Source organism: Phoxinus phoxinus (assembly GCF_949152265.1).
Source record: "Phoxinus phoxinus genome assembly, chromosome: 14".
Taxonomy (NCBI): domain Eukaryota; kingdom Metazoa; phylum Chordata; class Actinopteri; order Cypriniformes; family Leuciscidae; genus Phoxinus; species Phoxinus phoxinus.
In genome coordinates this window covers 14184916-14204067 of record NC_136889.1, presented here as the reverse complement: position 1 = coordinate 14204067, position 19152 = coordinate 14184916, and the positions used below count along the sequence as shown (strand labels likewise).

The window sequence follows — 19152 nt, the reverse complement described above, 5'->3', positions numbered from 1 at the left end:
TTGCCCAGCCCTGTGTGTTTGAACCGCAAGAGGCGTTAATTGCCGTCATTACATTGTGCGTCAAGTTCAAGGGTTACCTTTTTGGCATATATGAACTCAATATATCGACTGTACTTTGCAGTAAAAAAAAAGCTATAAGCATAGCCCGCAAATGCACTGTAATCAATATATCTGCTTTAGGAATGGATGTCATTCCTTACACTTTGTTCTAACTAAAAGCAATCCGATAAGATTCCAACGACAATCAACAAGAAGTGACAAAATCACAAATCACAGCCAATCAGAAGACTTGTGGACAAGCTCTCTCTGCAAGTGCACTTTTGCTTCACATTTGCGACAAATTTGATACGTACATTATCAAATGGATTAAAAATAAACTAGTAGCTTTTTTCACAGAGTTAAAAATGTATCTCCCGTTGCCTGGTGTGTATCTGGAGAGGACAAAATATCTGATTAACATGGACAATATACATTTCATTGCACATTGTAGCATCCCGTCTGGTTAGGACACGTTGCTACAGTTTTTGTTTGGTGATTTTAGCTTTAGAGTTGTATGTAAATGTGGACATCAAGTGAACTGACTTGCCTTAAAGGGGCTTAATAATCAGTTGTTTTGTATTGTACCACATGACTGATTAGGTCATGTCACTGCAATGTTTTTTTTTTTTTTTTTTTTTTTTTTTTTTTTTATCCAAAAATTCTAATCTTGTGATTTATCTGAAAGCTGGTTGTTTTAGTTCAAGATTAATTAATTAAATGCATTTAAAGAAAATGAATGGGAAATATACATGGCCACTTCAAAAAAGAAATCTGCGTTCTATTGAGACCCCTTATACTACAGGGCTGTTGAATGCTTGAATCTGATTGGTTGACGAACGTTCTGAGGTGTGCAATTATTTTCAGGGAACCGCACGGCTAAAGTAGTTCCGGCAGGTCTTGACCTCATTACAGTTCCATATCACTTCGCGTAGTCAACTGTAATAACGGACAATACGATACAATTCATAACAAGAAAAAGCTGCAGCCCCATGCACTTGATCTGCAATTTTCAATGTCTAACTTCACAATCAATGAAAACATGCAGTTTAATTTTAATAAATAAAGTAAACAGTTCTATTCATAATCAATAGAAAATTAAACTGAATATTTAAATAAATTGATAGTCCTGTTGAACGGGTTTTCGTAATTATTGAAGATAATATAACAAATAAATAAAATTGATAGGCCTATATTTGTTAAAAGGGCTTTGTGTTTCATTTATTAGTCTATACTGTCACTAATAGAAAAAAAGAATGAACGAATTAATTAAAACGAATTGAATTAATAAATAAATAATAATATTGACGCACATGCTTCTCTCTAAGGCCGGTTATGAATGTAATTTGATACTTATGTTATGACTGATCATGCACGCGTTTTCAGCGCGTTCAGTCTGTGTTCACAGCGGTGTTTAAAATCTGCTGCATTCACAGTCAGAGAATGTTTCTAGTCGTTACGTGTGTCCAGCATTAAGTGGCCTTTACTCTGCTATCAGCGGCTCAAACCTTCGTTACTAACTCTAAAATGACGTTTTGGAATTAGCAACGGAGCATGGGTTTAGATGCGCAAAGAATTAGTCCTACATACAAGAGCGTTTTAATGACAAAAACTTTACAAACGTCTTGAAATACATCATCTGAACAATATTTCGAGGTGTGGTAACTGTAGTATAAGCGGAATAATTGACTCCAGGCCGTTGAATTATTATAAAAATAATGCACACCCGAGGTGTAACGGCCACTCCGCTTCGCGTCGTGACCGCATTACCACCTCGGGTGTGCATTATTTTTATAATAATTCAACGGCCTGTCGTCAATTATTCCTTACTTGGTGTATCTTTGTTTTTCTCTCTAAATGAATCTGACACTCCCATCCTGCTAATGTAATAATCTGTTCCATTTCCTGGACTGTTCACAGTCACGCTCAGAATTCACTGACTATATTACATTAAAATACACAGGCCTAATAACCAGCATAAATTTAAAAAAAAACATCACGGCATCAGTGTTTAACCGTTAGATTAACGATCTGCCGTTTAATATTTCACGAAGTCTACTGAACCATTTGATCCTTCTTCCTGATTGATGACACCCTTTGCTTGCTTAGCATGCATATTAAATATTTCCATAAGAAACCACTCTACTCTCAAAATCAGTTTCCTAAGCTTTCATTTACTTTGCTGTCACCTCTGTTTTTTCTTTTTGCCCTGATATAACTCTGTAAACATGCCTCTTTCTTTTTTGCTCTCTTTCTTTTCTGTGTTCTTCCATTTTTTTCCCCTTCCTATAGAAGGTAAGCTCTCCTCTCTCCCGCTCTGTAATGCGACAAACTGCATGCCAGATCATTGTGTTGCTAACTGTATGTCTGTGTTAGTATTTTCATTGTTTTTTTTTACATTCTGTTTGATAGAAAGCCCTTTCTCAGCCTGGCTTGCCATTTTAAATGCTGTATATATAAGGGGTGATGTATTTCGGAAACCTAACACCAAAACAAAACAATAAATCGCAATTAGAGAAGTTGTTTTCTGATGTGCTGTGGAATGCAACTGTGCCATTACTCATCCTCCACATCCACATCTCCCATTCTCTCATCATCCCTCATTTAGACACTCTGGCTCACAGTTAATCACTAATGTCTTGCTCTGGAAGTGACAACTTTTTAACACTTGATGTGTGTCTCCCGCTGTACACGTTCCTTTAATCTGAATGCTGTCACCAGATCAACCTGATGTTCTGCTCCACCCACTTTTAAATATCCAATGAAATGGATTGACGAGTGCAGTTTGCTTTTGTGTTCATGTATTTCTTGTTGAAATAGAAAATTGGGATGGTATATATTGGAAAGCTCTTTATTTTTGCTTTTTATTGAAATTGCCAATAGCTTTTAGTTTAGTTTTGTAATAAAAAAGTGGTTTAGTCATGAGACATTGGCTGTTTCTATTTGAAGGAAGGGGATTTTTTAATTTTATCGGAATTTTTTTTTATCACTGAGTATTATTGAGGAATCATCAATATTTTTGATCATTGTCCCTTAAAAGAAAGATTGTAAATTTAGCTAATATTGTCTTTTAGGTGTATACTAGGATATTGATCGAGCTCAAAGCCACAAAACTCAATTTCATGTGGGTCTGTAAATCTCATTCTTTGAATGAAAATACACATGCAGTATATCTAAGATATACGGAAAGTAGTTATGGATACTAGTTAGCTAATATAAAGGGGTGGTTGATTATGATTTCACTTTTATAACTTTAGTTAGTGTGTAATGTTGCTGTTTGAGCATAAACAACATCTGCAAAGTTATAACGCTCAAAGTTCAAAGCAAAGGATGATATTTTCTTTGAAAGAAATTGCTTTTTAAGGACTACAACAAACAGCTAGTAGGGACTACATAAGCCTTCTCCCAGGTTAGTGACATAAGTAACCCTAAAATTGACATAAACCCCGCCCCCAGAACACAATTTATAGATTATCAAGACAGAATATGCTAATCATTGACTAGAAGATAGCTACACATCAGTTTCATAAATTAATCTAACCATTTAGAAATGTTGTCTACATGTTGTCAGCTCTTCTTGAGTCTCTCCATCTTTGTCTGACTCCAGTTTGAACATAAAAGGCTAAAAGTTTTAGAAATTTTCAGTGCATGTCTGTGTGAGTTCAAGCTGTTGAAGCTCCGCCCTCTATGCAACGACCAGCAGCTCATTTGCATTTAAAGGGACAGACACAAAATGTGAATTTTTTTGCTAAAACTTCACATACACACTCTGGGGACATCAAAGACTTATTTTACATTGTGTGAAAATGGCATTATAGGACTTTAATAATCGTTCTGGCACATTAAAAGAGTACATTTTTAATATTTTGAATGTAGCACACATTTAGCATTGGCATTGGACCCACTTGCTTTTGTCTTGAGACAAAATTGAGTTGAAATTCCATTCTGACTCTGGGCTCCCTTGTGCCTTATGACTGATAACATGAAAGATGGATTGTTGTAGTTTTTTGCTCTTCAACTTCCTAAACCACACACACACACACACACACACACACACACACACACACACACACACACACACACACACACACACACACACACACACACACACACACACACACACACACAACCGTTTAGAAGTTTGGAGTCAATAATGTTTTAGAAAAATGTCTCTCATTATGCAGCAAGGCTGCATTTATTTGATAAAAAATACAGTAAAACATTACCTTTATCATTACAATTTAAAATAAACATTTCTATTTGAATATATTGTAAAATGTAATTTATTCCTCTGATGGCCAAGCTGAATTTTCTGCCTCATTACTCCAGTCTTCAGTGTCACATGATCCTTCAGAAATTATTCTATTATGCTGGTTTGGTGCTCAAAAAACATTCATTATTGTTTTCAATGTTGCAGTTGCCTGGACTTTGCGGCTTGAGAATGCAACCCAATCCTGAGCTGAATCTATCCATTAATGCATGTGAATAGGAAATGACTCATCAACTTACAAATAATGTGATCTGTTTTTGCTGGATGCTGAACGGTTGGCTGGAAAGCAGCAGTTACTGGATAGCAGGCAGGCAAAGTAAGCAGAGGAAATGGATTGGGCGGATAATTCGTTTTAGCTGAAAGAAGACTCATTGATTATACTTGTGGATACTTCAGGATCACCGCAAACTATATTTGGGCTTTTTTGATTTCATAATATGGATTTATGAAAGTGGCTTGACAGGAATCTAGCTGTATATTTTAGAGAAATTTGAATACAAACTGTATTTTAGTGCTGAGATGGAGTGTAATAGGCAGCTAGAGCAGGTGCAAGGGGTTCATTTCCTACCCGTCTCCCTCTCCTGAATGGATCTGCTGCTTCAGCTGCCAGAGTGTCTCCTGCTGGAAATGCCACAAGCAAAAACAAGAACTCCGTTATCACTCTTTCTGAAAGGTCCATTATTGTCCTATCTTGCTGAATCAAAGACAACAACCAAAAACTATACTGTATGTACATTTCCAGATTAAGGCCTCGTCCTACTTGCCACAACGTTCAACCGAGGTCCTGACTCTCTGTGGTCATAAAAAATCCCAGGATGTCCTTCGAATAAAGAGTAGGGGTGTAACCCCGGCATCCTGGCCAAATTTTCTCATTGGCCTCTGTCCATCATCATGGCCTCCTAATCATCCCTATAAACTGATTGGCTTCATCACTCTGTCTCCTCTCCACCAATAAGCTGGTGTGTGGTGGGCGTTTTGGTGCAATATGGCTGCCGTCGCATCATGCTGCTAGTTGTACCCAGAAAAGTGCTATATAAATGTAACAAATTATTGTTAGCATTATCTTTCCTTTGTCTTTCTGATATATTTGTAGCAAGATACACTTAAAACACTGCCGTAAGTCAAAAGATCTCACCCCTCGTCTCTCGTATTCTGGTTTGCAGATATGGCTGGAGTATGTTTGTAGTTGCTAAGGTATTCTGAATGGTTGCTAGGGTGTTGCCAGTCTATTAATTGCCACCAAGTCACATCAATTACAAAATTCATAGCACACCTCTATTCAATAAGCTGAAATAATCTGAGGTGTCAGTATTGAAGGCATGACATTGATACTCACACTGAACATAATTTCACACCCATGCCCTTCATTTGTCTTTGTGTTATGCTCTTGATATGCACATTTTTGCGATAATGTGTGCATTGAATGCACTGTCTGTGCAGATGACTATTGCTTTAGACTGCAGTAGGGAGGAGTGCCATACGCACGGCTGAGTTACTCGACCAGACGAGTTCTCCTCCAAATGTGTGCCTGTGCAATGGAGTGTGAAGTGGTGATTATGTGGGTCGCTCTCGCACTTGTGTGTGTGTGATTGAGAGAGGCAGAGGCTCCTCTTGCCCTTCAGAGGGAAAGAGCTGCAGAGCCCCCTCCCTTTAGCATCTACTCCCTCATATGAGCACATATGCATCCGCAAAAAACAACAACTGTATCCACTCTCATACATGCTATTACATCCTGCCCTGTAAGGCCTAAATGACCAACATTACTGACTACTAACACACTCTTTTTCTTTGAAGGACACTGAGGCCATGAAGAGAGCGCTAGCTCTGATAGAGTCAAAGATGGGTCATGCTAAACTCTGGCTGAGGGACCCTAACGGGTTACCAGGTAACATAACTACATCCATTAGCTCACTGTCATCTTTCAGGTGTTAAGGAAGTCATGTCAGGAATGGATTTTCTTTGATATTTTTTAGATAAATAACTCTTTGCGCTTGAAATAGTGTAACTTAAAGTCAAACTTCTTCTTCAGTGAAATTTTAACATTTATTGTAAAAACTACTCTTTTGTTCTGCAACTTTCTGACCTCAGATTTGAACACATGTGATCGCCAACATTTATGCGTTAATAAAACCTATTTGAAATTGTATTGGGTCTTTACATGCTAACAAAGTGGTTTGATTCTATGTATCAGAGAGAAAAAAATAATTATCACATATGTTTTTGACATAAAAAAAATGACCTTATTTTTTTGGGTGGAAAATAATTAAATAAAAATAGACAAATAAAAAACTATAATATGATCCAACTAGTCCTGTGTGCCATACACTACTATTCAAAAGTTTGTGGTCAGAATAAAAAAGTATCTTATGCTCACCAAGGCTGTATTTATTTGATCAAAATCGTAATATTGTAAAAATATGATTACAATTTAAAACATTGTTTTCTGTTTTAATGTATTTTAAAATTCATTTATTTCCTGTAATGGCAAAGTTGAATTTTCAGCATCATTAGTCCAGTCTTCAGTGTCACATGATCCTCCAGAAATCATTCTAATATGCTGATTTGCTGCTCAGGAAACATTTCTTATTGTTATCAATATTGAAAACAGTTGTTTTGTTTAATATTTTGGTGAACACAATACATTTTTTTCAAGATTTGATGAATAAAACGTTCAAAAGAGCAGCATTTATTTGAATCTTTAGTAACGTTATGTCTTACTGCCACTTTTGATGAATTTAATGCATCCTTGCTGTAGAAAAGTATTAATTTCCCTTTTAAAAATATTAGTGTAGTGTACACAATATTTGTTTAATGATGATTTAAATTTAAATAGATAAAAAATATAAGTGTGTAGTGGCCTAACACCTCTCTGGATGTTCTCGCACAGGAGATCCGGGAGAGCATGCTTTGCGTCAGATACTGGATGAAGCAGGAAAAGTGGGTGAGCTTTGTGCGGGGAAAGAGAGACGAGAGATCCTGGGAACAGCCAAGACCTTGGGCCAGATGACGGATCAGGTGTCAGATGTGCGCGTCAGGTACGCCCCCTTCAGGTTCACCTGGAGAAAAGGCAGATTCACAGTCAGAACCCATTATACTGCTGATTCCACAGACTATTAGATTCCTCAGTTCAGCATTTCACATTGAGAGCCAAATGCCAGCACATGTTCCTGTAGTGCTCACGTGAGCTGAATTATGCATTAATGCAGCTGTGTGCTGTTCATAATGATAATTTTTTATGCAACACATTACCTCCTGTGTGATGTGTCTCAGGGGCTGTAACTGCTTCTAATTTACAACACGAGAAAGTGTGTCAGGTTTTTCAATAAACACAGTTTAGACGTTGTTTGTTAGCGGTCTAATTCTCCAGGGATTGTTTATCCCTGACTGTTGATTACAGGAGAAGGAAGGAACGGTGTGGTACAGTTTGGGCCCATGTGTCAGTGATGTTGAAAGCTGGAGTGAAAGTGAAAGATCAGACGTGGGCTCTGACTTCATTAGAGAGACTGAAGGAAAGCAGATTAAAGGCTGAAGGGCCGGATAATCAGCGTTTGCACAGGCCCACTGAACTCTCACACAGGGGAGGCTCTTTACACTGACCTGTGCATGCAGATACAATGCTTACATTTCCCTAAATTAAGTTCTCAAGGGTAGTCGGAGAGATCTTTATTCGAGAGAAATTTATTTGTATTTATCAATTTATTTTTGTTATTTCGATTTTGTGGTCATGTAAATTATAACATTACATTGGTAACATTTTACAATAAGTTTTCATTTGTTAACATTAGTTAACTACATTGCGGTAGTTAAAGGTGCTGTATGTAATTTCTTTTGTACTAAAGCATAAAAGCACCATAATATGTTAGCAGAGATTTAGGAAACATGTTAAGCTCAAATACTTGTTTCTACGAAAAGCAATGCTGAGCAATCCGTGTCGGAATGTCTGTTTTTGTTTTGGTCTGCGTGATCCCGCCCACTGCCAATTTACCCAATAGTATTTCGATACCTGGGGTTGCCAGTTGGTTGAAAACACAGTGGTTTGCAGCCATTGAAGTAAGCAAATGAACTGTGTCAGAAATTGCAGATTCTACCTGACCTAAAAAGCCTCGGCAATAAAAACATTGCAATCGTATACATTAGTTGATCAACTTACAGTGTAAGGCTCATCGCTTTCCATTTGTCAATTGCGCTCATTCCTGTTGCGTGTCCTGAATCTGGCAACCTGAATGAGTGTTGTTGAGTCTGAAAGGACAGGGTGGGGGAAATAACTCTCCAATATTTTGAATTTGGACTGCAGTACCCATTTCAACCACTAGCCGTCAATATTACATAATGCACCTTTAATGCACTGTGAAGTGAATTAACATGAACATGAACATATTTTATTAAATAACATTAACAATGGTTAATCAGTGCTTTTAGAATATATTGCCCATTGTTAGTTTGTGTTAATTAATGCATTATTTAATGTTAACAAATGAGACCTTATTATTAATTGTTACCATTAATATAATATGTTGCTTGTTCAGAGGTCAGGGTGCCACCCCTATGGGTATGCAGAAAGCTCAGCAGGTGGGCCAGGGTTTGGATATTCTGGTGGGGAAAGTGGAGAACGCTGCCCGAAAGCTGGAGGCCCTGACCAATGCCAAACAGGCCATCGCCAAGAGAATCGACACGGCCCAGGTCAGTATTGAGATTGTTAAACAGAAGCATGAAGATGTTTCTTTAGTGGATAAGTGTGTTTAGTGTGTCTATTGTTTGCTTCAGGGCTCCAATTTTGAACATCAAGTGACAACCCAACAGAGTACCAACATTTATACCTAATCAACCTAATAAAATTACAACTCGGATAGTTTAACCTAGTTTAAGTCAATAAATGGCCATTGATGTCAACAAAAGATATGGCAAGGGTTTTCTCCAGCCTCAAAATTCATAAGTCAATACAATTTTTGTCTTTTTGTAATATCTTATTATATTTTTTATTTTGTTATAGTTAAAGAGACTATATGCATCCCAGAGGACCTGTGGGTACTTAAAATGGGTACTCATAATTACAGACGTGTTCTCGTCTTAATAGCTTTTGCATAAATCTGTCTCGACTGATGTTATTTAGTGGAGATGTGCTGTCTCATGAGTATTTAAAGGGTGGAATCATTGTACTTTATGCAGTCGGTGCAGTGACAGAAAACCACCGATGAGTTCAGACAACGGCAAAGTATATGATTCCTTATGCTGAATATGACTGTAAATATTCCTTTAAATTGAAAACATAGGAAATGTTGGCAAGTGTCAGTCTAGTACTGTATGTTCATTCTGATAACGAATACTATATGTCTATTTCTGCACAGAGCTGGCTGGCTGATCCTAACGGTGGCCCGGAGGGGGAAGAGAACATCCGTGCTCTTCTGGCAGAGGCCAAGCGCATCGCTGACTTGTGTGAAGACCCTAAAGAGAGAGATGACATTCTGCGCTCCATCAGTGAGATCGCAGGACTCACTGCGAGACTGGTTGATCTTCGCAAAATGTAATTACAGGCCTACATTGCGAATGGCTAGAGACCTTTAATTTACAGGAACATTCAAAGTGTTCTTTCCACTTTCAAAGGACAGACGGTTTTCAGCTTCATATCAGTCATGCCAGTCTGTTTAGAAAATGTTATCTTTGACCAGAACATGATGAAAAATGTGGACTTGATAAACCATTATCATGGTCATGGTTAGGTCACATTATGTAACCACGATAATGTGCCTAGTGTGACTCCAGATCTGGAATAAATCTGTCTGATAATGGGATTCTTTTATTTATTTAGTTTTATTCTTATGCTAATTATGTTCTAAATGTTTTTTTGATGTTGTAGTTGAATCTCATGTTCTGGTCCTTTTTTGTGTGACAGGGGTAAAGGGGATACTCCTGAGGCTAGATCGCTGGCCAAACAGATTGGCACAGCTTTGCAAAACTTGCAGGCAAAGACTAACCGTGCCGTGGCCAACATGAGACCTGCCAAGGCTGCTGTTACCCTAGAGGGCAAAATGGAGCAGGCTTTGCGCTGGATCAACAACCCTGGAGTGGACGATCATGGAGTTGGTGGGTGGCATGATGAAGTAAAACATTACCATTTAAATCAGACAAAAAACAACAACAAAAAAAGCAGCCTGGCTACCTATTTAAATCCGAATCAAAACCATGTAGCAGTTATAAAATCTGTTTATGTTATTAGCGTAATGGGCATCCAGTCAAGTAAAAACCTCATCTGGGCATCTGAGGCAATTACTTTTCTCCCAAAGGATGACACTGGCATATTGAATGACTTATTCATATGTATGGAACTGGGCACTTGACTCTGGACCTTTATGTGATGTGACAGATGGCTATTTTCTCTGCCCCTGTTGTATTTATGTTCATACTTAAAATATTTCAAACCATAAATAGCCGCTTCGTGTCCTATTCACAGCAGGTCATGTTACTTTCAGGTTAACTTAGTATTAGAGTAACTCTAGACCAGAGCTGTTCAGTGCTGCTTCTGAAGTATGTACTTCGCTGGTGATGGGGAAAATCCATGATTTCGAGTGTATAGCAAGCAAGACCAGTATTGAAACATACTACCACGTCATAGAATTGCATCTTGATACCACAGGGCCCTTGTCATCTTGCTAACTTACATAAGAATTACATAAGAATTCATTGTTAATTAACCTTATTAAACTTTAAAAACTGCTATGGTAGCTTAGCTTTGCAACACTGAATATTTCTTCAACTGAAAAAGTTGAAAGTGAGTCTTCACAAGCTCCAAATGCGTACGGTACTTGGATTCTAATCTTCCATACTACTTAAGTGGTGTGATAGTACTTCCAAATGAAGTAAATGTAAAAAAATAGTTTTTTTTTTTTTTTTTTAAACTAGCAAATAGAGATACTAATTTACAATGCTGGGGGTAACGCATTTACAGGTAACGCGAATCACGTAATCCGTAATCAAGTAATCAGATTACTTGTAACTTGTAAAGTAACACATTACTTTTAAAGTTACAACAAAAGATCTGAGTTACTTTTTCAAATAAGGTGTTATGTGCGCTGTGTAAGCACGATGGTGATTGTAATTCTAGTCTAAATGTGAGAATGCATTTACTCATTACTCAAAATGAATAAAAATATAAAAATTAGATAATAGTGAAACAGAATATTATGCTAACCTGCAATAATGAAATGTTAAATCACAAAAATATACTTTATGTATTTAATCTCATTTTATTATGCATTTGCTGCTGACCTTCGATGATCTAATTCAACCTTACTAATACGCAAAAATAACTTCAGATGAACATCACATTTGTATTTCATTTTTGTTTTTGTTTTTATTGCTGCAATCCAGAAAGGCAGCACAGCTGAAAGGTTTGTTTGAGCTACACCCTCTACTGTACAATCATGGATTTGCATTTCCTTCAGCCAGAGGCTTATTCATTTCACTTTTGGTGTGAAACGTCCTTTACATTTGCCAAAATAGCACATTTAGCAATTTTTGTTATAAAAAAAAACAAGCAAGCTCTGCCCAGGTGAGAAAAGGTAACACAAAAGTAATGTAATGCATCACTTTCCCACAATGTTGTAAAAAATGTTGTAACACAATGTTGTAAAATAATTCCCCAATACTACTAATTAAAGTAATGCTAACTTATTAGCTGCTCGGTGAATGGCAGTCGCACATTAATTTCAAATTGGTCGTGAAGCAGCCGTTACCCTCCGCTTATTCACTATGGTAAAATGAATGAATAATAAATGTATGAATTTATCCACACAGAACAAATGACAGCCAATAAGAAAATCATAGTATGTAAACAATGGAAGACTGGAGTCGGGAGTGTTTGGGAAACCTGTTTGAGCCTTTCTGCTAGATATGACACATTTCATTATTAAATTACAAACATTTGGTTTGTGTTCCTAGTGCACAGGATGGATAGCTTGTTTTATATACATAGACCCCATAACATTGTCTAGGTGCACCAGCCTGACTGGGAGCCGGTTATGTCTCTCTGTCTGTAGGCCAGGCTGCCATACGGGGACTGATAGCTGAGGGCCGTCGACTGGCGAGCTCTCTACCAGGGCCGTACAGACAGGAGCTGCTAGCAATGTGTGAGCGAGTGGAGCAGCTGATGATGCAGTTGGCAGATCTGGCCGCGCGGGGAGAGGGAGAGAGTCCTCAGGCGCGCGCTGTGGCCGCTCATCTGCTGGAGGCAATTAAAGTAAGGCATCGTGTCCCCCTTTTCTATTAAAAGATCCCAGTATCTCTCTCACAGCAGGTGTGGGTGAAGCATAATCAGATGTTTAGTTCTTCTCAAATGGGAAGTGCAGAGGTCAAATCTGCTGGCCTTAGAGTAGTGCAGTACACAAAGCCCTCAAGATCATATATAAGCAAAGGATACCCTCTGCTGGAAAATATGTGCATTGCAATATATTCATTCTTACGCTGTTTCCAGCAAATTGCACTACTGGTCAAAAGTTAGGAATAATTATTATAATAATTAACTCAATGTTTTTGAAAAACAGTAATATTGTGAAATAGTATTATAATTTAAAAGAACGGTTTTCTATTTGATTATATTTTAAAATGTAATTTATTCCTTTTATGGGAAAGCTGTATTTTCAGCATCATTACTCCATTTTTCAATCACATGATCCTTCAGAAATCATTCTAATATGCTGATTGCTCGATATTATCAATTATTTTTGGTGCTCAAGTATTAATGATGGTACTTATTATTATCAATGTTAAAAACCGTTTTGGCAGTGATACATGTTTTCTTTGGTTCTTTGATGAATAGAAAGTTCAATAGTAAAGTACAGCACTTATTTGAAATGGAAAGCTTTTGTAACATTGTGAATGTCTTTGTTGTTACTTTTGAATGTGTCCTTGCTGAATAGAAGTATACATTTTTCTTTCATTTTTAAAAAACTTACTTTAAATGTTTTGAATGTTTGAAAACATCTTTAATGTTTGAATTATTATCTAAGTTTTAAATGTTCTTGGGGACCAAATCAGCATATTAGAATGATTTCTAAAGGATCATGTGACACTGAAGACTGGTGTAATGAATGGTGAAAATTTAACTTTGCAATCAAAGGAAGAAATGTGATTTTAAAATATATGAAGTAATATAATAATCCCCAAATATACACAGTTTGTAAGATTGAAAACAGTTATTTTGAATTGTTTCCCTGTATTTTTGATTAAATACAAGCAGCCTTGGTGAGCAGAGCACACAAAACGTTTTATTCCAAGTTTTAACTGCTATTGTATGTTAACTGTACACTTAAATAACCTGTATCATATTTTTCCTTCAAGGATCTGAAGGCAAAGATGCAGGAGGCAATGACCAAGGAGGTGTCTGATGTTTTCAGTGATACAACCACACCAATTAAACTCCTGGCTGTAGCAGCAACAGCACCTCTTGAGGCCCTCAACAGAGAGGAGGTATACAGGCTCTTTTAAACAGATGCTTTTCAGTGTCATAGCAAATATGCTAATGCACACACAGTATCGCAAACCCCAAACCTAATCGTAAAAAGACTTTTGCAATTTGTAGAAGAAACATTTATTTTTTTATATCGAATGCATCCCCAAAATGATTAATTTATTTACAAATTTGCCTTGCGTGGACATTTATATGTAAATTTGTAAGTACAACAAGGTCTGAAATGCACTCAAACATACTTATTTTCTCTAGGTCTTTGAAGAAAGGGCATCTAACTTTGAGAATCATGCCAGCAGACTGGGTGCTACAGCGGAGAAGGCCGCTGCTGTGGGAACAGCCAATAAGAGCACAGTTGAAGGCATTCAGGCGGCCGTGAAATCAGCCAGAGGTCTAACACCTCAGGTATGCACTGCAGCTTAGATATGTATGTACTGTATGTATGTGTGTGTGTACTGTCTGTGAGGACGCCCAACTCTGTGCTTATGCCAGAGCTAATTTAAGGGCACATAATGGTGTTCTTGGACATCGGCCACAAGATCAAGTCTCCAGGGGTATTCAAACTTTTTGATTCCGAAGACCACCAAATATGATGATACCCTTGAGCGAGACCTCGTTTTTAAAATAACCGTGTGAGAACAGTACTGAGAGATCAATTATAAAGGTGTTTAAAAAATAAATGTACTGTATTAAAGGAAAACCAAATTATTAAAACATCATCAGGAAAATATTTTAAAGAAATTCATGAATTAAATGAATGCTTTTATTGCAATAACTTGATAAAAAGTGACAGTAAATACATTTGTAATGTTTTCTATTATATTTTTCTATTTTTTAGTATAACGATTTCTATTTCTAATAAATGTTGTGCTTTTGAACTTTTTTATTCATCAAGGAATCCTAAAAAAAAATCACAGTTGCCACCAAAACATTAAGCAGAAACTGTTTTCAGCATTAATAATGATAAGAAATGTTTCTTGAGCACCAAATGGGCATATTAGAATGATTTCTGAAGGATCATGTGATGCTGAAGACTGCAGTAATTATGCTGAAAGTTCAGCTTTGCCGTCACAGGAATAATTTATAGAACAAAATAATTGGAAAACGGTTATTTTAAATTGTAATAACATTTCACAATATTACTGTTCAACAGAGTAAAAAAAAAAAAAGTATTTATTACTGTTAAAAAGTAGGGCTTTACATGTTAAGTTGGACCGCCCCAAAAAAGTAATTTGTGAAGGCTTTTTCTCTCTTTTTTTATTTATTTATAGATTTATGACGATATATGCTGTAAAGCTTTTTTTCTGCTTTTTATTCATAATTTGACTAATAAAGCTTTCAGAATGGGAACTATAAAGATGGTTGTGATCTAATTTGTTTGTTTGATGTGTATATTTGTGTTTTTCTGTTCTCATGAGCAGGTCACTTCTGCTGCACGCATTTTGCTGAAGAACCCTGGCAACCAGGCTGCGTATGAGCACTTCGAGACCATGAAGAACCAATGGATTGACAACATTGAAAAAATGACCAGTAAAAGCTCATTCTTTTCATCAGCAGAATGCATCAAAAAGAAAAGTACCACATCAAATATTTTTTTAAATCTTTATTTCAGGTCTTGTGGATGAAGCCATTGACACTAAATCCCTCTTGGATGCTTCAGAGGAGGCCATTAAGAAAGACATTGATAAATGCCGGGTGGCAATGGCTAACGTTCAGCCCCAGATGTTGGTTGCAGGGGCTACGAGCATTGCCCGGCGGGCTAACAGGGTACTGCTGGTGGCCAAGCGGGAAGTGGAAAACTCAGAGGACCCTAAATTCAGAGAACTAGTCAAAGCTGCTTCAGATGATCTTGGTAGAACAATCTCACCCATGGTTATGGCTGCTAAAGCTGTAGCAGGAAACATCCAGGATCCAGGTCTTTTTTGTTCATGTTCTGGATACATTTGCATAAAACCTATTACTGCTGTTACTGATAAAAATCTTTTTCTCCCCATGAGCAGGTTTGCAAAAGAGCTTCCTGGACTCTGGCTACAGGATCTTGGCTGCTGTTGGGAAAGTCAGGGAAGCCTTCCAGCCTCAGGAGCCTGAATTTCCACCTCCACCTCCAGACCTTGACCAGCTGCATGTAAGTGCTGCTGCTCTACATCAATTCAGGTCTTAAAGGGATAGTTCACCCAAAAATAAAAATTAGCCCATGATTTACTCACCCTCAAATCATCCTATGTGTATATGACATTCTTCATTCAGACGAATACAATCAGAGTTATATTAAAAAAATGTCCTGGCTCTTCCAAGCTTTATAATGGCAGTGAATGGCTTAAAAGTCCATAAAAGTGGATCCATCCATCATAAAAGTGCTCCACACGGCTCCGGGGGGTTAATAAAGGCCATCTAAAGCGAAGCAATGAGTTTGTGTAAGAAAAATATTCATATTTAAAACTTTACAAAATGTAATCTCTAACTTCCGCAAACTGTCGTACTCGCGTTCACGAGAGACTGGCGTTCCAGCGGATGACGTATGTCGCTCCGGTGAGAATATGCTAGTTCTCTCGAGAACCAAGTTTGTTCTAGACTTCTAATTCACGACCGGTGTTTTGTTTTGCTCTATCCTATCCGCTGGAATGCCAGTCTCTTGTGAACGCGAGTATGACAGTTAGTGGAAGTTAGAGATTACAGTTTGTAAAGTTTTAAATATGGATACATTTCTTACAAAAAAACGCATCGCTTCGCTTCAGAAGGCCTTTATTAACCGCGTGGAGCACTTTTATGATGGATGGATGCACTTTTATGGACTTTAAAACAGAAACAGTCACTGCCATTATAAAGCTTGGAAGAGCAAGGACATTTTATTAATATAACTCCGATTGTATTCGTCTGAAAAGAAGAATGTCATATACACATAGGGTGACTTGAGGGTGAGTAAATCATGGGCTAATTTAAATTTTTTGGTGAACTATAAAGGAATATATATATATATATTATACCTTTAAAGGAACAGTTCTGTACGAATGTTCTTACTCTGTGCCATTATAAACCCATGTGACTCTGTCAGGTCACTGATGATCAGGCTCCTCCCAAACCGCCCCTCCCTGAGGGAGAGGTTCCTCCCCCGAGACCTCCACCCCCAGAGGAGAAAGATGAAGAGTTCCCTGAGCAGAAAGCCGGCGAGATGGTGAGCGAGCCGATGATGGTGGCGGCCAGGCAACTACACGACGAGGCCCGTAAATGGTCCAGCAAAGTGAGTAGATCTACTATATTTTAGGCACACAATCATTTCTCGTATTTTGTTACATATGCACTACCGTTCAAAAGTTTGGGGTCAGTAAGATCTATTTTTGAAAGAAATTATTACTTGAGCATGGACGCTTAAAATTGATCAAAAGTGGCAGTAAAGACTTTTACATTGTTGCAAAAGATTTCAAATGAATGCTGTTCTTTTGAACATTCTATTCATCATCATCATCATCAAAAAAAAAGTGGCTGATAAAAATTCTGCTTTGCTATCACAGGAATAAATTACATTTTAAAATATATTAACTGAAAACATCACAGTTTTTACTATATTTTTGATCAAATAAATGCAGTCTTGGTGAGCATAAGAGACTTCTTTCAAAAAAAGCAAGAAAAAAAAAAGCACCGACCCCATACTTTTATATGATAATGTAAATTTAAATACAATAATAAATAACTTTAAAGATGTATACTTATAAATTAAAGGGTGAAACTCAAAAAGCCTGTCAAGAGTGCTAAATGAAAAGGGAAAGCGAGATGTGTTTGCGCTTTTGTGAACTGCTCTTTATGATTGTGAAATGTTGCTTCCTTACAAATCTGAGTGTTTTTGTTGTCTTTAACCTGAAATGTGGAAATCTCTGCGATGATTCCAGGTTCAGGGGGAAAAAACGAACGGAAACTGTCATCTATGAAAGACGTGTTTGCATGCTTGATCTCTAACGTTTTTAACAAGTAGACGTACTCATTTTTTTTACCATAGTGATGGAGCAATACATGATTTTTCTTCGCAGCTGCGCCCCAAAAGAGCATCTGCTATGAACCGAGACAGACAGAACTACCCGAGTTAACTTTACAGTAACTAATGGGAAATATATCAACGGGAACTAGCAAGGAGCTAATATGAGCTTATTGCAAAGGCTCTTGTAGGTGATAGAAGGTGATGTAAGCTTAAAAAATACTTATAAAACCCAATCACAACTTAATAAACCCCAATCAGGTGAACATAGTGAGAGCCCACTGTTTTTTTTTTTTTTTAAAGTGGATCAAAACCTTTCATCAAAGTTACACATGAATTTTGAACAATACTTTTTTGATCCACTTCAAATGTTAAGTACTGTAGTTCAACAGTCCTTTATTGGCTTTGTCTTGGTCCTTGTGAAAACTATTAGTTCTTTTGCGTGTTAACATGGTGTTTCCCGTCTGCATCTGCACGCAGCCCCATGTTTATTGCTTGTTCAGTTATGATAATACTCTAAATTTAATACAGTGTAAAAATTAGGAATAAATGGATTAATGGGATGGTGATAGTACAGATAGATGTAGATACTCTACCGTTCAAAAGTTTGGGTTAGGTATAATTTTTTTTAATGATTTTAAAAGTTTATATGCACCGAGATTGCATTTATTTAATCAAAAATACAGTAAAAACAGAAATATTGTGAAATATTATTACATTTTAAAAGAACTGTTTGTAATTTTAATATATTTTAAAATGTAATTTATTCCTGTGACAGCAAAGCTGAATATTCAGCATCATTACTCCAGTCTTTAGTATCACATGTTCATTCAGAAATCATTATAATATGATTTTCTGCTCAAAAAACATTTCTTATTATTATGCTACTTAATATTTTTTGTGGAAACAGTGATTGATTAGGATTCTTAGATCTGAACATTCAAACAGTAAAGATATTTATAATGTTATGAAAGATTTCTATTTCAAATAAATGCTGTCACTTTTGATCAAGTTGAAAGAAAAAATATAAAATATTCTAGTTATGCTCATCTATGATATATTTTAGCAGCTATAAATTGCTTTATTTGTTTCTAAAATTGATTACAAATCTTTATCCAGTTATAAACCTTTAAGTACCGTTAAAACCATTTTATCTCCACAAGCTGTCAAAGTTGCTTTGCTTTTTTTTTTTATAGAGAACCCATCATGTTTTGTTGGAGGCTTTGCTTGTTTGCTCTCTGTCCAAATTAACCACCCAGTTTACCTCAAATGTACATGAGAATAGATCAGTTACACAATTTTCAGTTGACACTATAAACCTTGTGGCAGGCGTTACCCAGCAGGACCCAGAATTCTCCCTCTCCCAGCCATCCTAAACCCAGCCGGTCCCACAACCATGTCCTGGGAATCTTCATCCAG

At 36.9% G+C, this 19152-nt stretch overlaps 1 protein-coding gene across 5 annotated transcripts in view; it reads left to right on the top strand.

Annotated features, from left to right (window-relative positions):
- vcla (vinculin a) overlaps positions 1–19152 on the top strand; it is a 42354-nt gene that overhangs the window by 19044 nt on the left and 4158 nt on the right. For 3 of the 5 annotated variants that reach the window (XM_079634947.1, XM_079634945.1, XM_079634949.1), the window contains 12 exons: positions 6098–6191; positions 7194–7341; positions 8833–8986; positions 9652–9827; positions 10197–10387; positions 12340–12539; positions 13640–13768; positions 14022–14171; positions 15188–15296; positions 15379–15681; positions 15767–15891; positions 16819–17004. In XM_079634947.1, the coding sequence (XP_079491073.1) occupies positions 6098–6191; positions 7194–7341; positions 8833–8986; positions 9652–9827; positions 10197–10387; positions 12340–12539; positions 13640–13768; positions 14022–14171; positions 15188–15296; positions 15379–15681; positions 15767–15891; positions 16819–17004 (1965 nt within the window). The remainder of the gene's footprint in view (positions 1–6097; positions 6192–7193; positions 7342–8832; positions 8987–9651; positions 9828–10196; positions 10388–12339; positions 12540–13639; positions 13769–14021; positions 14172–15187; positions 15297–15378; positions 15682–15766; positions 15892–16818; positions 17005–19152) is intronic. The other 2 variants (XM_079634948.1, XM_079634946.1) reach the window with 1 other exon arrangement.